The 13,680-nt window shown below is 39.8% G+C and overlaps 2 protein-coding genes across 2 annotated transcripts; both read right to left on the bottom strand.

Moving 5' to 3' along the window:
• Positions 1–216: 216 nt before the first annotated feature.
• On the bottom strand, positions 217–2,825 carry nanos1 (nanos homolog 1). The gene has a single exon (XM_018703039.2). It carries the CDS (start codon positions 2,533–2,535, stop codon positions 1,855–1,857), a length of 681 nt encoding a protein of 226 aa, XP_018558555.1. The 5' UTR covers positions 2,536–2,825; the 3' UTR covers positions 217–1,854.
• A 5,214-nt stretch (positions 2,826–8,039) lies between these two features.
• Positions 8,040–11,179, bottom strand: LOC108901531 (cathepsin Z). The gene is made up of 6 exons (XM_018703037.1): positions 10,973–11,179; positions 10,056–10,219; positions 9,192–9,371; positions 8,963–9,113; positions 8,603–8,765; positions 8,040–8,450 (listed from the first exon to the last, which is right to left on the bottom strand). Exons 1-6 carry the CDS (start codon positions 11,092–11,094, stop codon positions 8,325–8,327), a joined length of 906 nt encoding a protein of 301 aa, XP_018558553.1. The 5' UTR covers positions 11,095–11,179; the 3' UTR covers positions 8,040–8,324.
• Positions 11,180–13,680: the final 2,501 nt, after the last annotated feature.

Raw genomic sequence — 13,680 nt, 5'->3', positions numbered from 1 at the left:
GCAGGCCAATTAGGGCGCGCAGAGCCATCACTGTAAATGTGTTTTTACTCGACTTCCCTGCTTGATGTAATCAGTCCATCTGCAAATCACTAAATCAGTCATTAAAACTGTAATCTGAGATGCTTACACAACTTTTGTGTTTAAAAGAGAGTTTACATATCCACTCAGTCAAATGTTGAGTAAACCAGCTGAAGAACATGACCACATAGCTCCAAATATTTGATAAGTTTTTATTTCTCTAGTGAATTCATATGTTGTTATTCTGCACAGCAGCATACAGGAAATTGTGGTAAAATATAAATAACAAAGTTCAACAGTGTTTTCTTTTTCTCTTATTCATTTAATCAAAAAACCTCTGTTAAAAGTGGCAAATTTTGTCAGCCTTTTTCAATATCCACTCTCTTGCACACTCTCAAGAATGTAACATTGAACAACTAAACTTTAAAAAGTATGGGTATAATCATTATTTACAGACAATCACCTTTTGGTGAGCAATGCTTATAGCTTCTTGGAAATTCACTTCCATAATGTTAAATGCAACAAAATGAAAATACAATTATGTTATACAAAGATCAAAAATACTATCAAAACCCTTATTATAAATGGCAGCACTATATCAATAAACTGCTGTTGACATTTTACATGTAAGTACAAAATCCTGTTGAGGTAGCGCCCTCTGAAGTCACTTGTAATGTTAAAATACTGAATAAACATCACTTTATATACAATACAGCAAATCACTCTTCTTTCTTCAATGCAATTGAATTCCTTTGGTAAACAAAACTGTCAGAAATGTGCAGTCCTGCAAGTGACACTTTCAATCATACATTCACAACATTTTTGCATCTTTTTTTTTTTTTTTTTTGGATTCTTCAGAAAAGAAATATTGGGATAACATGTTTTTTTTTTATTTATTAACATTCATTTGCTCTTTTTCACCCCACACTCGGAGTGAAAGATAAATGGGGCTCACTCCACTTTATATTGTAGAGCAGACCTGCCCATGACTCTCTAGTGAATACAATGTCAGGGCAAATCAAAACAAAAGAAAAAAAGAGAGAGAGAGAGAGAGACCTGACAGAGAAAAGAAATCCAGTGTGTCGCCCTTATTTGGGAATGTAAACATAAAAAAATGTAGGCCAGTATCTCTCATTTCTGACTGCTTGTAATGTCAGATAACTTTCTCATCACATAGGATTGGAAAAGAGGTTTGGCTTAGCAACAACTGATTATAATGTTCCCCAGAGAATATGAGCCCTAAACAGAGGCCACATTGTCTTTTTTTTTTCTTCCTGCCTCACAGATTGAATGTCAACTTTTCAAGCAAGTTGGAAAATATGTTGTGGAGTTTTTAGGCAGGCAGATGGGATCAAAGAGTTCCTCCTCCAGTCAGACGCACACAAGTACTCATTAATGACACATTCTTGAGCTTCTTTAATGGCAAACATAACTTTGGTTTTCTAAGACGAGAAAGAAAATCGTAGCGAGCTTAGCTCACCGTACAAAAATACTTGGTAGAAATATGACATTCATCCCCTTTGCCAATGTCAGTGTGTTTCCCTACATGACCAAAATACTTCTTTAAATTTATTCACACTTTGTGATTATTGATACATAGGTGTATTTATATGCACACGCTCAAATGACTACAAACTAGAACGAAAAATAAATCCAATGTATAAAGCATAAAATTATTCTATGTGGATAAAGGAACTATAAAAATATAAGAGATCTTAGAGAAAAAAAGATAAAATCAATATGTTTATGAAACTGGGATAAAGGCTAGAGCCGAAATCAAAACAGTCATCTGGAAATTGTTCAGTGCAATTCAATTTACTTTATAGTCTTGTCTGTTTAGAATATTTTCATCCTCTTACCACCCACTGCCCTCCCCCCCTTTAATGGTCGCTGGGATGGCTGGTCTTTTGACAGTGGACAGTATTTTATCGTGTGGGCATTGTCCCCGTTGGCACTGCAAAGGGGACAGGTATAAGCCCTCAGAATCGGGCACACAACCCTGCCGTCCGGGGTCTTCAGGACGTGGGAGCCGTACACCTCCTCGGGCGCTCCGTTATTTCGGCAGAAGACGCAGATTTTGGGCTCCTGCTTGCTCCTGGAAGCGGGTTTGCGCATCTTCCTCTCCATGCCGAACAGATCAAACCCAGCGAAGCTCCCACCAAAGCCCACCTCCCGCTCCGGCAGCTGGACGCCGAGCTGGTTTTGGAAGGGGCTCAGTATCGAGAAACGCTCTTTCAGGTCCAGGATGGAGGCCGGCGGGGGGCTCCCGGACGGGCAGCAGCAGTCCAGGTGCCCGCTCTCTCCAACGCCGCCCGCGATTACGCACGGACACGCCGGGGAATCGTCCAAACCCAGGGTCGCTTTCAGAGACTCGGTGATGGAGTTGGGGTTTTGGGGCATGCTGAGCTTATTATTCTTCGTAACCAACGTCGTCAGCCCGAGATAGTCGTTCCAGAAATTAAAAGTATAGTCATATGGGCTGCGCGCATTCAAATAGTTGTGGTTGAGAAAATCCATGGCCACTTCTGGTCGTTTGCTTGCCGTTAAAAGGTGAAACAACCAGTGTAATCCGTAAAGTCTTCGTAGCCAGAGTACGTCTCCAAGAATGGTTCATGTACAGCGATGTGGTCTCCTGTGTTCCTGTTATGTTTGAGCGTCCTGCAAACAGGCTTTCTGGTTATAAGGACCAGGAGGGCGGGGCGCTCTCCCTTCAAAACCAAGTTTCTGATCAGGTTGAAAGCAGGCTCCCTTTCTTCAAAGCCACATTTAGACAGATTTGTTTTCTTGTGGGCAGGAGCTCTGTCGACATCAGTTATCATTCTGGCGTTTAGAGATTCGGACATTTTCAGGAACAAAAAGTTGTTAATACTTAATGATTTGGGCAAGTGCGAAGAGAAATAATTTGGCGCACAAAGCCTCACTGTAGTTATTGACATTATTTCAGCGATGGTACGAATCAGTTAGAGGAGGATAGCGCGGTTCTTTGTTCCTCCCTTGGTACTAAACATTACAATTCCGCGTGTTTCGCGAATTAATATCGTTAATCATAGTGCGTGAATACCATCAACACCAGCTCGGGCGTTCACACACCTTAACCCTTTGTGTGCCAACTTAGAGCAGAGGCCCTTTGTTCCATCCTCTCACTGTCCGGGGAGAAATAATCTGCGCTGATTCATCATATCATGTAAAGATACACTGATCAAGCCCTCATGTTTCCATGTGTCTTTATGTAGAAGAGGTTCCATTTCTGGACGTATTCATGTACATAGGTGATTTTCAATTAAAATGAGCAACTTAGATTATGATGGAGGGTTAATTATAATATAGTTTTGTTGTTTTTGTCACTGTTTTTTTTTCTCTGTGACAACACATCCCTCCAGCTAAAATAGGTTTAATGCTGGGAAATGTCAATGCCCCATTTACAGGTAGTCATCCTCATAGGAATATGCATAAATATAGATCACCCATCTGCATTTACTGCAGAAAAGATTGATTTGTTTATAGACAATAAAGTATAATATACCAAAATTGTATATCAAGAATCAAAGGTCTGTTTACGTCCAGATTTGTAAATCTCTATAGAAGTAACCCAACCTTTTTATGACATCTCAGTGTGTATTAAACTGAGGTCCAGTTATGACATTTTGTTAGTCCTGGCATGAAAACCCCATAAAATCCAGACAAAACACCACATCCATCCATATAATCATGATGTGCACATGAAATCAAGAGCAGATTTTCAACAGGGGGCAGCAGAGTGCAATTACAGGTCACTTCATTTAAACCAAAAGACCCCTGTCTCCCTTGTTTCCTCCCTTGCATGGTGAGAGTGCCAAAGAAAACCCACAGTAATGATGGCCACTGGCTGCAAGATGAAAGTCAGTGGAGATGTTCATCTTGCCAAATGACATTAGTACATTCTGATTTCACAGCAGTGACTATTTGGAGAGAGAACCATGTAACCAACCTGTAAAAACTGGTTGATGAAATTAGAACTCAGAACCTGATTAATATACAGTATAAAGTTAGAGAAGACTGCAGCAAGTGTCCCCATTATTCTGCTCAGCAGAACACACTGCCAACATGTGATATCTACATCACAGATACATTAAGGTCTTGTATTGTATGTTACTTTGATCAAGCTGTCTTTAGCTTTAGTTTCATTTGAAAACAATGAGTTGCAGCTTAAATCCACTCCTGATCAATAGCACCACCAACAACAGCCTTAGACCTGCCAGTATGGTTTTGAGAAGGTGTTTTTCAGCACCCACAAGCCTTTTTGTATGAGGAGTGTTAGGGCTCTTCTTGTCTATTTCAAGCTCATTGCACGTAGACTGGAATGTATAATCTGCTGCCCAGAATGTCTTGCACCATTTGTTTTCATTATGAAGTACCTGTTATGTGTCTATAAATTTAGGATGCCTCTGCAGTCCTATCAATTATATCACAGCACACCGGCTCTCCATCTGTAATACAAGAGATCCATATTTTGATTTTTTTTTTGAGGTACAATCCAGAGGGAATATGAGGCAGCAGTTCTAAACAGTCCACTCATTGCAGGCCTCTGATCCTGTGATGAAGTAGGCAGCTCAGGAATGTGGAAGCAGCCCTCTTGAAACAACGATAACACGAGTGACTGGTGTTCTAATTAAAACTTCCAGGGGGAGGCTGTGCGAACTCACTGACTTGGAAGGTTCGCATCTATTTTTAAGGGATCTAATAAGAATGCACTACCTTAGGAGAGACAGAGTGATAAAAGCAGAACAAAAGCATGGTTCAATGAGCTCTGATGTTTTAGAGGCCATTTCTCTCTGTTCCGTGTGTTCAGCAAGTTAGTTTGAAATAGTATTGACTGCTCATTGGATTTTCACTCTGGAGCCTCCATTCAGCTTGGTGCAGAATATGAATTTTATGATGAAGCATTAATAATGTATGTAATCGCCAATTCTTTTTTTGCAAGCCAAGGCAGATTGTGCGAGCAGATTCCTGTGTTGCTGCAGTGTAACTGAAATATTCATGGCCACATTATTCCTTAATTTTGTTGTGACTAAGAGGGATTAATACTCGTCCATTAACTAAAGCTAATTCTGTGGCCGCCTCGAGGTTGCATGTGTATATTGGACGAGGAAGTGAGATTAGCAGAGGAATGATGCATAACATCAGCGGGGTGGCTATGGCTGTAAATCGATTTAGGGATCACACTGACTAAGTGATTGTTGTGTAAGTGTTTTTTGCTTGTCAGGGAGAAAAACACAGATCATCATGAAAAGTGGTGGCTGGCTGGGGAAGACACTTTATTTTTAATGATCAAATCATATTTCCTGCATGGGCTCATTAGCGATATGAGACTTACATCTAAATTTTGCTGTTTTGTGCTTTAGATGTATTATGCAATGCAAATCAGCTCAGATGAGCCTTTTGCTGAAGTTAGGGGCACAATAATGGGTGATTTATACTATCCCGTGCAGCTAATCTTCCACTGATGCTTCATACATGATGATTATAGTTATCAACACATTCTGTGCTGTGATCCACTCCCTGTACTTTGACAAACACAGTGAGATTCGTCACATATGGAGTGAAAAGTCTGTTCAATTCATATTTGACACAATAAATGAATGATTGATGATATTGTGAAATACATTCTACCCTTATTGCATCTGTTCGTAGTGCTAGTAATAATTTAAATGTATTATTTGGGCATGTTCTGAATCATTAACATCAGATTTAGTGTCTGTAACCTCTCGGGCTAAATCAGGGAACACATATTTCTGTGAAATAGCAGAATGTGTTCTGTGGCTGTCTGGTTATCCTTGGTTCTCTATTGCTTATTTCGGGAGGCAAGTTTCAGCAGTGGCCCTGAAAAAGTGAACGCAAGGGGAAGGATTACACAAAGCACACACTCAGGGAAGCTTTCTGAATATTCCTACACTGCTGCTAGAGGCAGCTGCCATGGATAAATCATTACAATGCCTTGCTCAATGATACTTTACAAGTGGATATTCCCCTCCAACTCTATTTAAGCTGATAATCCAGGCCTCAGCACCACCAAAGGGTCTCAGTAATACTCTTTTCATAAAACAACCACCCCCTCTATGTCCATGTTTTCAGACCAACATATTGATCACTGAAACAATGCATAATGGGTTTGCAGGAATTGCTGAAAAATCCATTTTGCCGTATCAGTTGCAGTAATGAAGATGAATGCTGAATCACTCAGTATGAAAATGGCTCATGTGCATTTGCAACCTGCATTTTTTTCCAATACCATTTCTTTATCACACCACATTTTTTTGACTGCTATTCTGTTTTTTGAGCCTCAGACCCAAAGATTACCATGTGTTTTCATTCACAGCCATTAGAGCTCTGTTTGTGATTATGCAAATGAGAAAACATGCAGGAAATTTAATCAGAGCGCAAATTTGATTTCACGTGAAAGATTGCTCAAGGGTGGGGGCTTGATCGCATAATATTGAGCAACCAAATTATGTTTAATATTTGTTTTCGCAGTGGGCCTCCACTCGGACACGCCACAGCTTTATAGGCTTAAGGTTTGCCTTGGTTTGGAGGCTTGAAGTTAACAGTGCTGCATAAGGTTTGATTATCCTTTGTTCTCCCCAGAGATGCTGAATGGAAACTGCAGTTAATGGGGAGCATTTCCATATCAGCAGCAAAGCACTGCAGCTTGTGTTTATGCATTTTTATTATTGTCGCGTCCCCTGAACCAAATATCTAAGTGTTCAGTTTTCTTTTGTTCCCCAGCTGAACAGCAAGAAAATGGGCTCTTTATAATTGCATATAAACTCAGAGGATGCCATTGTGCTGTTGTGTGTGCCACTGTAGATAACTGGTGATTAAACTGAATGTTAGTCCCGAAGCATGACAGAATTGAAACTAATAAAGCATGTCAGTCAGTGAGGGAGGTGGGTCTGTTTATCAAACTCAGAGATGTAGAACAAACAAATGTCATTCGGCTTTTGAAAGAGACCTGGCTCGGTTTAGTCCTGTGACCTGAAGTTTCAAGGTAGAGACAAGAGGGTTGTTGTTTGTCATTCATATCTGTCTCAGAAAACAATAACTGTCAGTGTAGAGATCTAAAGCCCTGACAATTTTTGATTTACAGCCTCTTACAAATTGACCTTGCTGTACCAATCCACATGCACATCGAGGCAGATGCAAATTAGGCTTCATGTAAAGGTTTCCTGCAAGAGCTACAGAAAAACGAAAGAAAAATATCAGAATCACTGTAGCAAAGCACCTTCAGAGCAAATTTCTGCAAGTTTCCTCTGGAGATCTGAAGTTAATTTCACAACTCTTTAGCAAATAGCAGAAGCTGAGTGCTTGTCCTTGTGTGCATAGAGCAGTGACTTAATGCAGTTTTGTGGGGCAATGGTCTCAGGTGTACCAAGCCTTATGGAATACAGTTCACCTCAAAGTGTAGTCAGTCAGAGTCCCCCATCCCCCACACACCCCCTAAAATTCAACTGACATCCCACTTGTTACAAACATTGTGAATGGCCTCATTTTGTTCCATCACAGTCTTTGTCCTAAAATCACTTTGTTTTTTGCAATAGGCCCCCCCCCCCCCCCGCTGATTGTACCCTTGTGTTTCAGTTTACTCATCATGAGGAGCACTTAGCTTGTAAAAAGCAGTTGTATGTCGTTGTGGCTCTAAAGGGAGCTCAAAGTTAGAATACATAACTGTCATCAGGGTTATCTCAGCTTGGGCTCTTGAAATTTGATATAAGACCTACTTCAAAAACTGAGTGTGGGGTTTGATAGAAGTCAGTGTTTGGGAGGGAGGGGGGTGAATTGTTAAAAGACACTAGTAAGTTGCAATATGAAAATTTTGACCTTTAAAGAGGGAGCATCTTTTGAATCATGGAGAGACAAATTTTCTAGTACTTTCTATACGAGTAATAAATACAAAATGCTATGGATCCTTTGGTCAGAATGCTATTAAAAGGCTGCATGAATGGGCATCTAAAAAATAAATAAAGCAGACCATTATACTTTGAGGATAAGGGGATGACCTTTTTATTTGAGTCAGCTACTTCTTTAAAAGAGCTCTTTTACCATGAAAGATGACTTTGTTGTAGCTTCAATTACAAGATGATACTCAGCTGCATACAATGCAGAGTCTTTTGCATTCCAGCTTTATTTTACCAGAGAACAATGAGCTAATTGATAATGGTCTGTATTTTAGTTTCTGCCAGTTCAGAGTCAGACAGAACAAATTCACAAGTCAAAAGTTGAATTTTGCACAAACCAATGTATTTCACTGGCTTGAACAAATCCAACTATGACTATTGGTAGGTTGAGGGTACAATAACATCTCCATACATGCAGTCTTCCTCCAAAGCAAGGTTGTACTTGCTTCCACTTCCTCCTTTGTAAGTGCTTGTCACAATCCTGAACCAGCCCTTCTCACCCTAGAGAGAGAAAAATCTCAGGGTCACTTGGATTATAAATAAATAAGTGCACCAACTGCATTTCATTCTAACATCCAATTTTAAATGCCAAGTTTGAATAGCTGCCGAACCATCCAGAACTCAGGCTGTTAAGTTACTAGGCGATGACTCACCCATGGCTCTCCCCAGGAGTTACGCACAATCCAGTACTCAGTGCCATTTTCTACTCCCCAGCCCACCACCGACACAATGTGGTTGATGACAGGAGTCTCGACATGCTCGAAGTACAGACCCCCCGTGTATGCATCAAGTTTCTCTGTGGCCATGATTCCACAGCTGAGGGGAAAAAGGATTCAGTTGAAATAAGGTGAACAGAGGAGAGTGATTTGGTATTTGTGGCAATTGCTGGTAGAAAATTTGAAGCGATTAGCCAGCCTCAGACTCAATACTGTAGGAAATTTGAAACATTTCAAAAATGCAGCAGTCAAACAAATCCCTCCAAAAACCATTAAGATTTTTTCAGTTTTAAAAACCTGATTGGTCCTCGAGTGTAGATTTCTGCCATCATGTTATCCCTTCCACTAATGGCTCCAAAGTCAGCAACCTTCCACAGAGTGTAGTTCTGCACATTGTTGCACTTCCCAAAAGTTGTGCAAGTCCCACATGCATTGAATGGTTTGCATTCTGGAGAGAAAAACAACAAAAAAAACCTCATGCATGGATGCATCATGACACAGAGTACACTGCTGTTTGAGTTCTTACTCTGGTCAATTGCCTGGTAGTTGTTGCAGGTCTCATCAGGGATGCCATGTTTGTAGGCATAGGCCCACACCCCTCCATGGTCCCCTCCTTTACAGGTGCCACACTCAGCACAGTCAATCACATGTTGGACGGACAGATGAGCAGATGGCCACACTCCTTTCCTCTTGATGTTAATACGGTCTACACAAGGCAGAGTAAAGTTTCACACAAATGCAATATTTGTTTTGGAAAATCTCAGCCCAAGTGATTTGATATGACTGAGAATCCCATCTGTTATTTTGTCACAAGATCTAATTAGCATTTTGTTTTTGAGAAAATGGTCAGGTTTCTCCCCCTCTGCAATGCCTCGGTCCAAATGGTTGCTCTGCAAATTCAGAATACAATCAACACATGATGGAGTTGGTTAAAAAAAAAAAATGAATACCACAAAATTAAAAACCACTATTAACCTTAAAAAAAAAATGATTCACCCAAGTGACACTCCAAAATCATATCATTATGGTCTTATCGTGAAAGTGAATCATGATGTCTTTTCCAAAAACAATAGTCTGACAATTTAGGCACCTTGCGATGAGCAATTACTCAATGAAAGAAACAGGCCCCAAACAGTTGACAGCATATTCTGGATTACCCAGAGTAACAGATTCAGTTTCTGGTTAGAGATTTTTCTGATGAACTGAGAGTTGTGTCAGCACAGATTAAATTCTATTCAGCTGTATGTATTGGGGAGGCAGCAGAAATGTCAGATGGATATCTCAAGTCTAAAAATAAAGTTAAATCAAACTACCCTCATGACTGGAAACCAAAGGCAAGAAAGTGAATCGAACCCTTTAACATAACCTGAAACAGAGGAAAAAAACTTACCTGCCATTGCACTGGTGCTGCCATGAGCCCAGCAAGAGCCACAATACTGAGGGATGTGCTGGTTACGAGTTACACTGGCATAGTTGATGCCATTTATGTTCCTCCAGTCCCAGGACTTTGGCAGCTGAGCGAGGTTCAGGAGTTCATGAGGACGAACTGCAGTTCTGGGAGAGACAGTAGCTCTGTGTCATTTTAGAGAGAGATTTAAGGGCACCAGGTTCCCAGTGACACCCTGTCAGTTTCTAAACACACATCAAACACTTCAGGAAAGTAACAGAGAGGGGAGAAAAAAAAAAATCACAGTCAGATAACAGCACAGTGCTCTGACAAGACTCATTACAAATGCGTAGTGGCTGAGGAATTTGGTCAAATATGCATGTTAAAATGAATCCCAGCTAACTACTGAATCAAGGACATTAAATCAAGTTGGAAATGACAAGACATGAAGTTACAGAATGCTGACACTGACCAAATCTCAAACTCAGACAGTGGCAGACTTCGAGGCTGGCAAACCTCAGTTTCTGACCATTGTAACCCTAAAATTATTAGAACCTGGGAAGTGTTAGAGTGAAAAAAATCCCATTATTTTGTCTTGAATGGTTAAAAATCCACTTTAGCCTAGGAATGAGTAAAAAAAAATGTATCTATTCACAGCAGCATAGAAATTGGATTGTCCTTGTCAGTACAAACATCCAAAAAGTTGCTAGTGTAAGACGTGCAAAAATAGCCTTGAGATACAGAGAAGTCCCTTTGGCACTTAATTTTTTAATTCAATTAGACTCCACTCAAGCTGAATACAAAAAAAATTGGTTCCAATTTTACCCATCAGTTTGACCAGCAACCTTGTGATAAATAGAATAACAGAAGATAAAACACAAAAAGCTATAGAAATAAAGTGGATCTGACAGTCAACTCACTTCACCCCAAAGTTGTGTTTCCTGGGCACTGGCTGGTAGCAACTTGGCTTTTCACTAAAAAAGTGTCTTCCTGAAACAGCGGGTATCATGAGCATGAAAATAAAAATGACTAGCTGAGCCATGTTGAGCCATACAGCCACACAGCATCAAACAGCAACCTACAAATCATATTGGTTTGGCATAAATAACCTACTAGGACTACTAACAGAGAGAGGGCAAACTTGCTGTGTCATCAAGCCAATCTCGCTTTATTGATCTCACCTGGGAGCTGCTGTCGTTGAGTGCAGGTTACAGGGCAAAGAATGAGTGAACACATTCTGTTAGGGTCAGATTATCTGTGAAACATGTTGGCTGACTGCCAAAGTGAGACTGTGCCTCTGATTTAACACTAAACTGTGAATGTGTAAAGTTACTGTAACACAGATTACTTTGCATTTTTAATTAGCTGGATATTTTAAATGTGCAGAACAGGAAGAGATTGCTGAATAATTTAAAAGAGGTAAGTAAAATATCCTGTTTGAGCAGCAGGTGCAACACAAAGCCAGGTCAGAATCACTCTTTAAAGGACACAACCCACTTTGAACCATTTGAGACAAAGGTTCAATCTGTCTTGAATTAAAACGTATCAAATTAGAAAAATCCACTTTTTATTTAAAATACATATTTATGTGTTATATGTCTGTATTTTTAATGCTGGGAATAGGGCAAGTTTGTAGTAGTGAAGTAGTGAAGTGAGGTAAAGTGAAAACATTTCAGTCAATGATGTCTTTTACAAACGAAAGTGGTTTAAATTCCTTGGCCGAAATGCTTCACTTCTCAGATTACCAGGGTAACAATGGCAGCCAAAAGTACAACAGATTGATTCCAATTTAGTATCATTTTGAGGATATTGATATTTTGGAGCCAACACATTCTCACTCAGAGGTTTGAAATCAAATCACCACTTTATATCTTTAACAGTGTATTGAATGAGTCCAAGTGTATTAATTCAAAAAATATCTTTCTGAAAACTTTTAAAGTTATATTTGTGCATTGATTCTTGACAGAAGCTCATCATTATGTTGCCCCATGTCACGTTGTCTTTTTGTTTATGCTCTTGCTGCCTCTCTTTGATAACAAAGACATTATCAGGCTTCACTGTGAGACTGCAAACAGAGCATGATACTAATTGACTGCCTGCCTGCCATCCTCTCCCATCTGCAGGAATAGAAAGCCATATTTAATGCGCTGATTAAAATCTAATCCCTCCATGTGAGTCGGAGATGAAAGTAATTTTCGTGTAATGGAGACTATTAATATTTAGATATAGAAAGGAAACCAGATCCCAGATTTGCAATCAGCTGGAGGATGGTAAATGATATTTAAGGGTGCCAGTGAGCTGGAAACCAAAGGCTGCAATGCAAATAAGTTTGACACTTCTACAATTAACATTTTTATTTCTTCTTGCACATAGAGTAGATGTATGTTTTTCATATTTCTCTTTCTCTTTTTTCAAAGTTACACTGAGCCCCTCAGTTACTACCAAAAAAAAATTCTCATCATTTATCAACAGGCTGGTACTAAACTCAGAAACCTCATACACAACAACCACACATGATTATTTTTATACAATAACGTGCTTCCAACTTTGTGGCAACAGTTTGGGAAAGGCCCTTTTCTGTTTCAGATACCCTCATTCACAAAGCCAGGCCCATAAAGAAATGGTTTTCCCAGTCTGGTCTGGGTGAAAATGATTGGGTTGCACAGAGCCCTGACCCTAACTCCATCCAACCTCTCTTGGTGAACTGGAACACCAGATCTTATCACCAAGCATCATCAGTGTTCAATCTCACTAACGCTCTTGTGGCTGAATGGGAGCAAATCCCTGCAGCAAGGATCAAAGATCCTGTGGCGAGCCTATAACCAGAAGGGTGGAGACTGTTAGCGACAGATTATTGCCTTTGGTTTTGGAAGGAAGTTCTCAACAATCACATATTAGTGTAATGTTCTGCTGCCCAAGTACTTAAAGCGATATAGACCATCTTTCCTCAGATGTATCAACTGTGCATTAAATTAAAAAGTTTGTAAATCCCATTAAGATGATTTTCATGTTTTGAATTTCAGTTGAAGGCTTGTATACTCTTTTTTTTTCTCCTCACAGCTCTTATGCTAGGCTAACTGTTTCTTGGCTCCAGCTTCATATTGATTTTGAGGCTGAGATATAACCGTTGTACTGATCTTATTCAAGAAAAAGGGAATATGTGTGGCCTGAAAAGTAAAAGAAGGCTGCTTCTATACCTGATTTAGTATTTATAAGATCTTTATCTGACAGCATGTGATGGAAAATTTGGCTAAGATGGTATCTTGAAAAATCTCAACAGCCTCAGTTACATAATTGATATTTTTTCAGCTAATCTTAACAATCCTAGAAACCCTCATGTTGCAGATTGTATTTTTCATTTCTGTTGTTTCTCCTGATTGGCTCACTTGACTTGAATCAGAAAGTGCTCCACATGTGCGCAGACAAAAAAATGTCAGACCCAAGTTAATCGATGACTCATTCCCTGACATGATGGCTTGTTACGGGGGCATCAGTGTGATATCTCCATGATTAGCATCGTTAGCTGCCTTCATGAGCGTGTCTTCTTCCTCATTAACGTCAACAACATCATTTGCACGTCTGCAAGCCAGGTGATTGATTTGTGTATAAGAGTGTGTGTTGTGTGCGT

Source organism: Lates calcarifer, linkage group LG8 (assembly GCF_001640805.2).
Source record: "Lates calcarifer isolate ASB-BC8 linkage group LG8, TLL_Latcal_v3, whole genome shotgun sequence".
Classification (NCBI taxonomy): Eukaryota; Metazoa; Chordata; class Actinopteri; family Centropomidae; genus Lates; species Lates calcarifer.
Note: the sequence above shows the minus strand (reverse complement) of the source record. Positions and strands in the feature narration are given on the sequence as shown.

What these genes read in the sequence shown, in the direction of transcription:
- LOC108901531 (XM_018703037.1), bottom strand. Translation starts at nt 11,094, where the DNA reads ATGGCTCAGCTAGTCATTTTTATTTTCATGCTCATGATACCCGCTGTT. An exon ending in AAACACAACTTTGGGGTGAA is followed by an intron (nt 10,220 to 10,972) that starts GTGAGTTGACTG and finishes TGTCTCTCCCAG; the next exon opens with AACTGCAGTTCGTCCTCATG. An exon ending in TACACTCGAGGACCAATCAG is followed by an intron (nt 8,766 to 8,962) that starts GTTTTTAAAACT and finishes TTTTCCCCTCAG; the next exon opens with CTGTGGAATCATGGCCACAG.
- nanos1 (XM_018703039.2), bottom strand. Translation starts at nt 2,535, where the DNA reads ATGGATTTTCTCAACCACAACTATTTGAATGCGCGCAGCCCATATGAC.